Source organism: Microplitis demolitor, chromosome 10 (genome assembly GCF_026212275.2).
Source record: "Microplitis demolitor isolate Queensland-Clemson2020A chromosome 10, iyMicDemo2.1a, whole genome shotgun sequence".
Lineage (NCBI taxonomy): Eukaryota > Metazoa > Arthropoda > Insecta > Hymenoptera > Braconidae > Microplitis > Microplitis demolitor.
In genome coordinates, this window is record NC_068554.1 from 3573347 (window position 1) to 3584618 (window position 11272).

Genomic DNA, 11272 nt, shown 5'->3' on the forward strand with positions numbered 1-11272 from the left:
TTTATTTATTTATTTATTTTTTTTTTTTTGTAATTTACAAAGTGAGCCTGCGGTAAAAACAAAAATAATAATAATAAAAAATGTATTATAAGGAAAGTAGAAAGTAGGTCTGTTTTTTCACGATAAAAATCATGCGTGGGCAGGTCGACAATTATTTATAATATTAATAAGTTGAATAGCAGTAACGCATACCTGCAGCACGAAATATCGGATAAAAGCCAAAAAAGCATATGGGTGTATTATACATGTGCTAGTCAAGTCCTTGAAGCCTGAGGGCGCGCCTCACCCTTATACATAAATTTATATTTATATATATACGTATATATGGCTGTATTATATATAGCTTGCGAAGAAAGGATAGAAGATAGAATCAGATGCAAGGGGAATTTCGGTGTTCCCACACTCGGCGCCGGCGAAAAATGCTCACCGTTGTTGTTACTCCCTCGTATACCTGCGTAACGGGTCACTGTCCATTTTTTTTATATTCCATCCCCTGTTACCTCAATACTATTGCTCTGTATACATAGAGGGATGTCGTAAAAAAGCGTAAAAAAAAAAAGAAACAAAAAGGATTACAGCTATTCCCGATACCGACAGACAGTTGGTTTGCAAAAAGTTTTAGGAAATTTTTTTTTAATCCATGAGATGGTTTATTGACGCAGCAGGCGGAGGTTAGCAAAAGTATTTCCCAGCTTTTGTGAATTTAGGTTTCGTATTTTATTGTGTAGTTTTTAGATTCTGGACTTGGGATTGTGAAAAATTGCCTGGGTCTAAATATATTTTTCCCTCTATTCTACTTGTATGGTTTTCTTTATTTCTCTTTGCCAAACCGGATACGGCATCGACCAGATGGCTTTTCCATGCACGCATGTGTATATATATGTATGCTGATGGAGGGTGCACACGAAAAGCCAATTCGCCTCGACGTTCGCGAGACCCAAAGTTCAGTTTTATATTTGGGTTCAAGTTTTTCCTCTACTCTGCGTATGCTCTTTTCCACGAGTCGTAGTTTAGCTTTGGCCAACCCCCTCGTTACCTAATTCCAAAAAGAGCGATGGCATCACGATTGGGGCTAGCGTAATGTAAGAGGGTTCTAATAGCGGAAACGCAAAGGGGAGAAATCGTTAACGGCCACGAAAATATCATACAAGTGACGGAAGTTACTGCGCCATTTCTTGATTAATATTTTTTTTTTACTGTTATTACTATTGCCGAAATCGATTTTTAAAATAAACATGCCTAGAATAATACCGTTATTATTACTAATGCTTTATTATTATTTAAATAAAAAAAAAAATTACATATACATTTTTAAAGTTTCTAAACCTTAGGAATTTTTCTGTTGCGATTACGATTTTTGGCGTTGGAAACCTCGTAGAAATTACTGCCAATTTTCTTGCGTTTATTTTGACGTTCAAGTCCACGTCGCTGTTTGCTTGTTAAATTTGAATTCTTGGTTTCGCCTTTAAGCGGAGAAACTTTGAAGGCTCCACTGCTAGTTAAATACTTGGTTGTTTTAGTTGGTGGATTTTCGCTGTCACTCGAGTCGTATTCATCTGGGAGTACGTCAAAAACACTCTGCATCAAATTGTCTTTGGCCTCAAGATGCTCCGCCTCTTCGTTTAGCTGATGTACCTCATGGTTTCCCTCATCAATCTTAGGAATTTTATCTTCGTCTCTATCTTTAATGTCAACTGCTTCATCTCTACTAGAATCTAACTTTTCTTCTTCATCCTCATGTTCAATTTCGTCTTCAGACCCGCCTGGAGTTTCCGTCCTACTTAAATTATCTGAATTTATTTCACTAACTGAATCATCTGTAATTAGTGTACTTGCTTCAAGCTTTTTAACATCATCGCCAACATAACTTAACGTCACGCGAATTTTTCTGAAATCTTGTAAAACATTTGGCTGCAATTTATCTTTTTCTGCTGACGTTGACGTTGAATTTTTCGTAGAATTATCCGATTTGTTTTCGGTATCGGCATTAATCTGACCCTCTGTCATACTTTTTTCGGTCATTGGCTCGCATGACGCCTCACTGGATGTTTGCTGCGGCTGGTCCTTCTCCAATTCCTTCTCCTGCTGTTGCTGTGAAGCGGGTTCTCCTTCCTTTATGACCGTGGGAGCAACGAAGAACGGCAACTTGCCACGCTGCCAATCGTTCAACACCATGCGGGCAACTGCATTAACATCGGGCTCTCCTTTCCTAAGTAATTTACCAGTTCGTCGTGCCAGCTTTTCCAAAAAATCATTACAGTCTGTCCACTCGTCAATCTTGTATGTGCGCTTCATGTACTCAGGTTTCACCCGTTCCAAAACCGCCTCGACATAATCTTCTGGATTTTTTACCAACTCAACTCTCACCACTCCCTTCAGAACCTTCTCCGTGTCCGTTTCAGCAGACGGATAAACTACACCCGGACAATCTATGAGATAAATACTTTTCATAAGAGTGATGTACTGCCAAACTTTCGTTTCACCAGCAATCGGCGCTACTTTGCAGACATTTTTCGACCTTAGTGTATTAATAATCGAACTCTTCCCGGTGTTTGGGTACCCGATGAAACCAACGCTTATTTGTTGCTTGTCGATATGCAGTTTTGAAAATTGTCGAAGTAAATTGATAAGTGAACCTTTGCCAAAGGGATGAGTCAATGATGCATGGAACGCAACAGTTGGATACTCTTTGCTGAGTATTTTAACCCACTTCTGTGTAACCCAAGTTGGCACCAAGTCTACTTTGTTGAGAATAAAAATCAAATGTTTATGCGGCTTATCCGTTTTGAGAAATTTTTCTACAGGTGGCGACCGCGTACCTTGAGGATCACGTGCATCCAATACTTGTAAGATGACATCAGATGAGTCTATAACTTTATATAATTCATTCCAAATTCTTTTACTTTGACCTGCAGCCATAACCCAGTCGCGCTGTGCATTTCGAACCCCGTCATCTGGTTTTATGAGGTCAAAGTCCTTCTCATCTTTTTCTTTGTCATATTTTTCTTCCCTCTCCTCGACTAACTTCTGCATCTCATCATACGATGAAACAGGTAAATTTGGGCGTTTCCTCTGCTTTTTGGGACCAAATACCGTATCAAAACTTTCTGTATCAAGTATATGACAGCGCTCTCGAGCGGCTTTTTGTTCCAACAGCGTAATCGGCAACTGTGTCGGCTTCATGACAACCTGATAAGGATTTTTCATAACGGCTCCTAATTCAGTTTGAAATTTTTGCAAGGCGTTTTGTGATATCACACGAGAATTACCGAACCAACGCGGCGATGGCTCGACTCGCGACATGGTACCTGATGGCTGCCAGCCTTGGAACGGAGCTGGTGTTAATATTTTACCAACGCTATTTCTTTTCGCCTTTTGACATCGATACATCTGCAAACGTTTTATTGTACCCTTTGAACGCGGTTTAGCCACACCTTTTAAACCCTCAGTCGATCGCTCGGGATTCATGCTGTGACCTGATCGATTGAATCCCTGCTTACGAGGTGCCTTCGACGCCATTGCTGATGACTTTGCCATCTCTATAATAATATTATTTACGGTTTATTAATCCATTTATACATATTTTATTATTATTATTAATTTATGATACTGAAGTTCGCGGAAGTCAGAAAATTTCGTAATTTTTATAAATGATCCTGGTTAGCAGACAATTTAAAATTTTAGGATAATTTTTTTCAAGAAATTAGTTACAAAAAAAAAAAAAACAGCAAAAATATGCACATGTAGAAAATTTTAAAAACTACATGTGCAATTTTTTAAAATATCTTTTTTTTATAATTTATTATTTTAAAAAAGAATCAAAAAATTATCAGACGGCTAACTTTAGTTCCATGTATTTTATTTATTTAAAAAAAAAAAAAACAAATTTAATGTCTACTACTCAGTATCAAAAATTTTTAGTTAAAAAAAAAAATAAACAGATGTTAAAATATTTTAATTTATCACTAAAATCATCTATCATTTTTTTTAAATCCAATTTTTCGATCCTGGTTAGAAAACAATTAACAATCGGATTTTTTTTTAACAAATCAAATAAAAAATTAAAAATATGCACATGTAGAAAATTAAAAAAACTACAGGTGCAATTTTTTCAAATATTCTTTTTTTCAAATTTATCTTTTTTAAAAAAATCAAAAACTTATTAGACGTTAGCTAACTTGAGTATCACTCCAATGTTTTATTAATTTTGCTATAATTAATTACTGATATATTTATTATTAACTAAACGAATACATAATAATTATAAATAAATGATTACCTGATTTGTTATATATCAAAATATATATTTGAAAAATTAGGCAGCATGTGCCTACTGATTTTGTTTATCAAAGGTTATGTTGCTCACGTGTTTTGAAAGTATATTTTTCGAGTAGATAAACTAGAACACTGATAATATTAACTGTCAGTAACAAAAGACTTATCATTTTTTTTTTTTCACCAGGTAGAGACACTGCACAGTCATATTATCATTATCAACATTAATAAACACGTTATTATTCTTGATGACTTGTCACCTGTCACATTTTAGTGTTTTATTTTTAAATTATTAAAAATATTTAAAATTAAGTTTAAAAGTTAGTTAAATAGGAGTAATAATAATTAATTAAGAAATAAGTAACAATAAAAAATGGCTGAAAATACGAATAATCCTTACGACATAAATGGAGCTAATTTTGAACCAGATTTGTACATAGCAAAATTAACAAAGGTATTTATTTATGAATTTATGAATTTAATTAGCAATTGGTTAAGTTTTAAATTATTTATAGGACTATCGGTTGAAACAAATAATGGACCATGAAGAAGAAATAAGAAGAAATACCCAAGTATTACATTCTGAAATGCAAACTTTAGTTTATGAAAATTATAATAAATTTATTGCTGCTACTGATACAATTCGAAAGGTATTTATATGATCCTGGAGCAGTGATCCTGAAGTTAGCAATCATTTAACAATTTTTTGATTTTTTTTCTAACAATTTAATTTAAAAAAAAAAAAAAAAAAAAAAAATATGCACTGGTAGAAAATTGATAAAACTGGAGGTGCAATTTTCTGAATTATCGTTTTTTAAAAAATCCAAAAATTATTGGAGCTCGATTAACTTCAGTATCATAAAATTATCAGTAATAATAATGATAATTTTAAATAATTATTTAATTATTTAGATGAAAACAGATTTTAAAGAAATGGAAGAGAGCATGGATTCATTGACAACAAATATGGACCGCATTACATCATTTTCAGATCAAATATCATCAACGCTCCAGGATACGAGGCAACAAATATCGAGATTATCATCAGTTCATGCTCTATTAAAACGTTTACAATTTTTATTCAAGTTACCAAGTAATTTAAAAGATCGAATGAACGAAGGAAATTATGCCCAAGTATGTCGTCTTTGAATAAATTTTTTTTAATTATTTAGAGCAAGTAAATTTCAAACAAATAAAATTTAGTGGATTTAAAATCACGATCCTGAAGTTAATAGATAATTTTCAAATTTTTTTCTTTCAAAAATTTAATTTAAAAAACTAAAAATATGCACATGTAGAAAATTTAAAAAACTATAGGTGCAATTTTTTCAAAAAATTCAAAAATTAGATGTTGGCTGATTTCGATTTAATTTAAAATCGTCAATTTTGTCCTAGAGGATAAAATGTCTCTCCTGTCAATTAAATCAAAATTTAACTTGATTTTAATTCCGTGAAAATCGCATTCGTTTGCAATTGGCTTCAAAAATAAAAACTCAATTATTTTGTTCAATTTATTATCATAATTTTTTTTCCAGGCCGTCCAAGATTACATACGCGCGCAAAGAGTATTAAATAAATACGGTCATATGCCATCTTTTCACGGCATCCAGAAAGATTGTGAAGAAATAGTAGAAGAATTAAAATCACAATTGCGGATGCAGTTTCATCGGCGAGACGCGACAACAAAATTATTAACAGAGAGCGTTGATTTGTTGTTAAGATTAAAAGAGCCAGCAGATTCACTGTGTGAAGATTTTTTGAATCACGCCGACAATCGTTTGGCCGAAAAATTAGATAATTTGAAGGACATGTGTGAGAATGATATAATTGAATTCGTTGACGCTGGTAGTTCGGGTTATTTAAGTGACTTATGTCTAATTGTTGCCTCTTACAATGACATGTTTGTCAATAGACCACGTGCTGGTGACGATGACATTGAAATTTATGACTTGGACAGCAATGTTATGATACGTCTTGATAATTTTATAATGAGTAACATGAACAAGTATTTTGATCTGATGAAGAAAAGAGTCGAGGGTGTGTCGGATACTGCGATACTCGTACGCGCACTGGACAGATTTTACCGCAGGTTGCAAGCCATGAATATACTCTGCAGTGGTGCTGACTTTGCTAACACGGGAATAGAAATAGTAATAAACGCTGGGAGAAAACAGTGTCGCAGTCATTTGAATAATTTGAAGCAGCATTTAAATGAAACGTTGGCCAAAGTAAGACAGACATTGGCGGCTAAAATAACTTCCGACAATGATGGCGGGTTAACGGAACTCCAGGCGATACTTTTGATACCGACGATTGAAAAAATAAAAGGAATTCTTCAAGATTTATCAGCTTTTTTACAATCAGAATTATCGTTCAGCTTGAAGCCGCAATTCTCGGAGACTTTTTGCGTCGAAGAAGTCCGAGAAGGTTTGATCGTCGGATTCCTGCATCACTTGACAGCTGTCGCTGGTGGATTCTGTACGCGCTCTGACGTACCCAAGTATCCGGCGACTTTGCTACTGCTGTTGAGCAAAATGTGCATTGAATTTAAAGACACTAGTATTCGCTATTTGATTTCAACGACGGATGACATGTTCAATGTTGAAGCTTACGCTACTTCTGTCGGCGCACTTACGTCAGAACAAGATATCTGTAGTGAATTTTCACGAGCTGGACAAGATCTTTTAAATCACTATGTACGTTTGCAAGGTCTTGCTGTGTCGCAGATGCTGAGGAAATCTGTTGAGACGAGAGATTGGCTGCATACTATTGAACCAAGAACAGTCCGCGCTGTTATGAAACGTGTTGTTGAAGATATCACGGCTATTGATTCTCAAGTTTCGGTTCTCTATGATGATAATGATGGTCAGGTTGACAGAAGTAGTGATAGCAGTCGGAAAACTCACAGGTTACTTTATTTTTCTGTATTATAAAAATAGAATTACAGAATTATTTAAGGGCATTCTCAGACAGGGCTCCGACTTTTTAAAAATTTTCAGTGACAACTGTCATAACGAGATAGAATTTTATCAATTAATTTAAAAACAATTAAAGCATTAATTTTAAAAAAGACAGCGTAGTCGTAATTTTGCCGAGGTATAGATTTTTAAAAAAATTATTTAAAGATTTTATCATTTAGGAGTTTAACGAAATTTGGAAAAAAAAATTTCAACCAAGAAAATTTGAAAATTCTAATGATAATATTTTCCGTTTTTCAATTACCTTAAATTTTCTTTAAATTAATTTATTAAATTTTGATACGCTTATGAAAGCTATTGAAAATTTTAAAAAGTGGGGGGCACCGTTTGAGAACGGCCTCAAAAAAAAAAAATTACAATTTCAATTGAAAAAAATACAACGTCGTTAGATTTCACTGAAATATGAAATAAAAGAAAAATGAATTAAAATTGTTATTAATCAGGAGTTGAAAAAAATTTTTAGAATAAATTTTAGCCTTCAAAATTTGAAAATTCAAATTACGAAATTTACTGAAATTTATTTTCCAAATTTCATTTAACTCCTAATTGATAACTGTAAGTAATTTTATTTTTAAATCTATAAAATTTTTAAAAAGTGATAGGCACTGAGAATGGCCTTAATCTAATCTATACATTTTAAGAAAAGTATTAATATTTTAAAATGAATCAATATTTCAAAGAATATTTACAACTATTATTTTTTTTTAATGTTAAATATTATTATTTTATTCTAGTATCAGCGTTTCAAGGCATCAATATCGCTCAAATTGGTCATCATACACTCCAAGTCAACTTGATTCATCACTCGTCAGTAATATTCACAAACTTTTCTCAGAAAGAATTGAAATATTCGCTCCAGTTTTGTTTAACAAAGCATCTATTTTAACTGGGATTATTAAAATAAGTTTAAAAGTAAATATTAAAATGCATTTTTCATATAAAACTTACATTTAAAATAAAAATTTTAAAGTATTAAATAATGTCATAATAGATGCAGGTGCACTTTATAACACAATGACATAATAACATCATTATTCACTTTGTCGCTCGCAATAGTCATAAATTTACTGATTATCTTTAATATCACTATTTATTTTATTGCCAAGTACTGTAATAATGTATGTTATTTATTAGACTTTTCTCGAGTGCGTAAGATTGCGGACTTTTAGTAAATACGGTCTCCAGCAGATCCAAGTTGACACTCATTATCTTCAGCTCTACTTGTGGCGATTTGTTGCTGATGAAAAGTGAGACTGATTTAGTTAATTATTTTTATTTTTATTTAATTGTTAATTATTTAGTAATTTAATTTATTTTTTTTTCTTACAGTCTTGTACATTTTTTACTGGATGAAATTTTGGGTAGCGCGGTCCATAGGTGCCTTGAACCAGTTCTCATGGAGCCCAGTGTTGTTGACATTATTTGTGAAAGAGGATGAATATATAACTAATTATTTATAATAAATTTGAATTGTAAATTAATAAATATAATTATAGAAAATGTGTATTATTAAAAAAAATCTCAATTAAATTTTTTTTCTTTTTATGTAAACAATTTTCAAGTTTTTATAATTTCATACATAGAAAAAAAATTTCTTTGGCGCGAGAAAAAATTTCTAGGAGTTTCTTCTAAAAATTTTTTTTTCTCTCAAAAAAATTATATTTTGGCGCGAAAAATATTTTTAATTATAAGTAGGAAAAAAATTTTTTTTTAAACTAGAAAAAATTTATGATTCTGAAATTAGCATACAATAACTTTCGTATTTTGGTTTCTACAAATCAATTATAAAAAAAAAAAAAAAAAAAAAAACTAAAAATACGCACATGTAGAAAAATTATTAGACATCGGCTAACTTCCGTTTCGTAAAAATTTTTAGAAGAAATTCCTTCGAAAAATTTTTTTTTGCACCAAGAAATCCTTATTTTCTGCGTAAGGTTACATATCATCAATACTCTGTCCTCGTGTTATTTGTTCCTATTTAAAAATGTTCCATATAATAAGCTAAGTTCATAAGTATATGCATATATATATATATACTGTTAAATTTATCGTAATAATTCCTTGTCCAGTCATTGGATAGTAGTATTTTAAGTAGCATGTACCACGAGTCGTGACCCTTCGTCGCGTGGTATAAATCGTTAGGTCAAACAATTTAAACGGCTCTCAACTCCCTACATAACATGCCGATCTCCAAGTGCTCGGGTCATGTCATTCGTCATTGACGATATCCAAATGTAATTAAAAATATATAAAATAATTATAATTACAATTATTCACTGACCAATGATAGAACATTAATAATAATTTATTATTCATGAAATTTTAGAGCAATAAATACAATTTTATAATACGATGATAATCGCTTAGTCTTTTGGCACCAGAGAGAAGTAAAGCGTACAAGCATAAAGTTAATTCAAACTTCCTCCCACTGGATGAGATTCATTCTCCGTGTATCCGGCCATATAGACCTACGCATCGCATTCTATTCAATTTAATAAACTCTCTAGAACAAGTCCCCTTAGTTTTATTACAGAACGTGGTTCGCGGTCTCAGCGACCCCGGTTCATTTACGCACCAAAGATTTTTACTCCAATATCTCCATAGCTCTTATAAAATATTACAGAAAAAAAAAAGATTTCTTCTAATCAAAAAAATGAAATTTTTTTTAGAACGATAAAAAATTTATTGGCTCAAAAGATTTTTTCTTAATTTAAGAAAATTTATTCTCGCACCAAGAAATTTTTTATTTTTAATTAAAACTATGAGAAATTTATTGAGACAAGTAAAAATTTTTTTAAAAAAAGTAAAGATTTTTTACGCCAAGAAATTTTTTTTTTCTTTAAAAAAAATTTTTTATCGCCCTAAGAAAAGTTTAGTTTTCAAATTGTAATTAAAAAATTTTCTTGATCGAAGAAAAAAATTTTCTTGCTCCAATAAATTTCTTCTACACAAAAAAAAGGATTTTTTGGCAGGAAAATTTTTACTCGCCCCAAGAAAATGTTTTTCTTGATCAAGAAAATTTTTTATCGCCCTAAGAAAAGTTTCGCTTTAAATTCTTATACAAAAATTTTCTTGGGGCGCGTAAAAATTTTGTGCCAAGAAATCCTTTTTTTCTGTAGACTCAACACTAATAATAATTACGATAGTGATAATAATGATGATGATGATGATGATGGTGATGGCTAATAAGTATTTAATCAGAATTAAAAATGAAAAATAATAATCATGAGTATAATGACAATAATTTATGTTTAAATAGAGCTAGAGCTAGAGCTGCGTCAATGTCACTTAAAAAATTACTCAATAAAAATTAAATATGATATACACCGTGTACGTGTTATGTCTTAAGATAGGCCTCTGATAGCACACGTGATCATCTAAAAAAACACCTGTACATATGTAACTTTATTTTTTATTGTACAAGAAGAGAACTAAACTTTTAAAAGTTGTGACGCGTCGTCATACATTTCATTTCACAAGTTGCCACATGCTCATATACATTTATATATATGTAATATTCAATAAATAATATATAATTTTTGCGTATATGTAAACATATTAATAAATAATTACAACAAAAAAAAATTTATATTTTTAAATTTGAATGCTGTATTGTGCAAAGTGAAGTTTTACCGCAATATTTAAAATTTTTACGGAGTGAGTTATTTTTATGGTAATTTAAAAATATAATCTTGAATTTTTTTTTTTTTTTTTATAATTGATGACGTAGATAATGTTATCATATATTTAAAAATAAGTATTGAGTATTATCAATAAATAAATAAAATATGAATATCTTACAGATGACAATTGAGTGGAACTAATTCAATAAATATATGATATATTTGAAAAAAGGACCGAGGGCGCATGAATAACCGGCTAAGAATGGACCCGCATAAGGGCTCGGAATAATAAATTGATAAATTTTTACTACATATACCACTATCGTACAGTAAATATATATTCTTAGATAAAAACTGGCAATGTTTGCAAGAAATAATAATTTAGTAACAAATGAG

At 31.3% G+C, this 11272-nt stretch overlaps 2 protein-coding genes and 1 long non-coding RNA gene across 3 annotated transcripts; 2 read left to right on the forward strand and 1 right to left on the reverse strand.

Annotated features, from left to right (window-relative positions):
• Window positions 1-1248: 1248 nt before the first annotated feature.
• On the reverse strand, window positions 1249-4383 carry LOC103569905 (uncharacterized). The gene is made up of 2 exons (XM_008547448.2): window positions 4280-4383; window positions 1249-3539 (listed from the first exon to the last, which is right to left on the reverse strand). The coding sequence occupies exon 2, from the start codon at window positions 3535-3537 to the stop codon at window positions 1321-1323; it is 2217 nt and encodes a 738-aa protein (XP_008545670.1). The 5' UTR covers window positions 3538-3539; window positions 4280-4383; the 3' UTR covers window positions 1249-1320.
• Window positions 4384-4510: 127 nt separating this feature from the next.
• Window positions 4511-8757, forward strand: LOC103569904 (vacuolar protein sorting-associated protein 51 homolog). Its single transcript, XM_008547447.2, has 7 exons — window positions 4511-4729; window positions 4791-4925; window positions 5188-5409; window positions 5811-7183; window positions 7988-8165; window positions 8388-8500; window positions 8583-8757. The coding sequence occupies exons 1-7, from the start codon at window positions 4649-4651 to the stop codon at window positions 8689-8691; spliced, it is 2211 nt and encodes a 736-aa protein (XP_008545669.1). The 5' UTR covers window positions 4511-4648; the 3' UTR covers window positions 8692-8757.
• A 1366-nt stretch (window positions 8758-10123) lies between these two features.
• Window positions 10124-11272, forward strand: LOC103569903 (uncharacterized). The gene is made up of 2 exons (XR_548947.2): window positions 10124-10910; window positions 11057-11272. It is a non-coding gene; the product is annotated as an uncharacterized LOC103569903 (long non-coding RNA).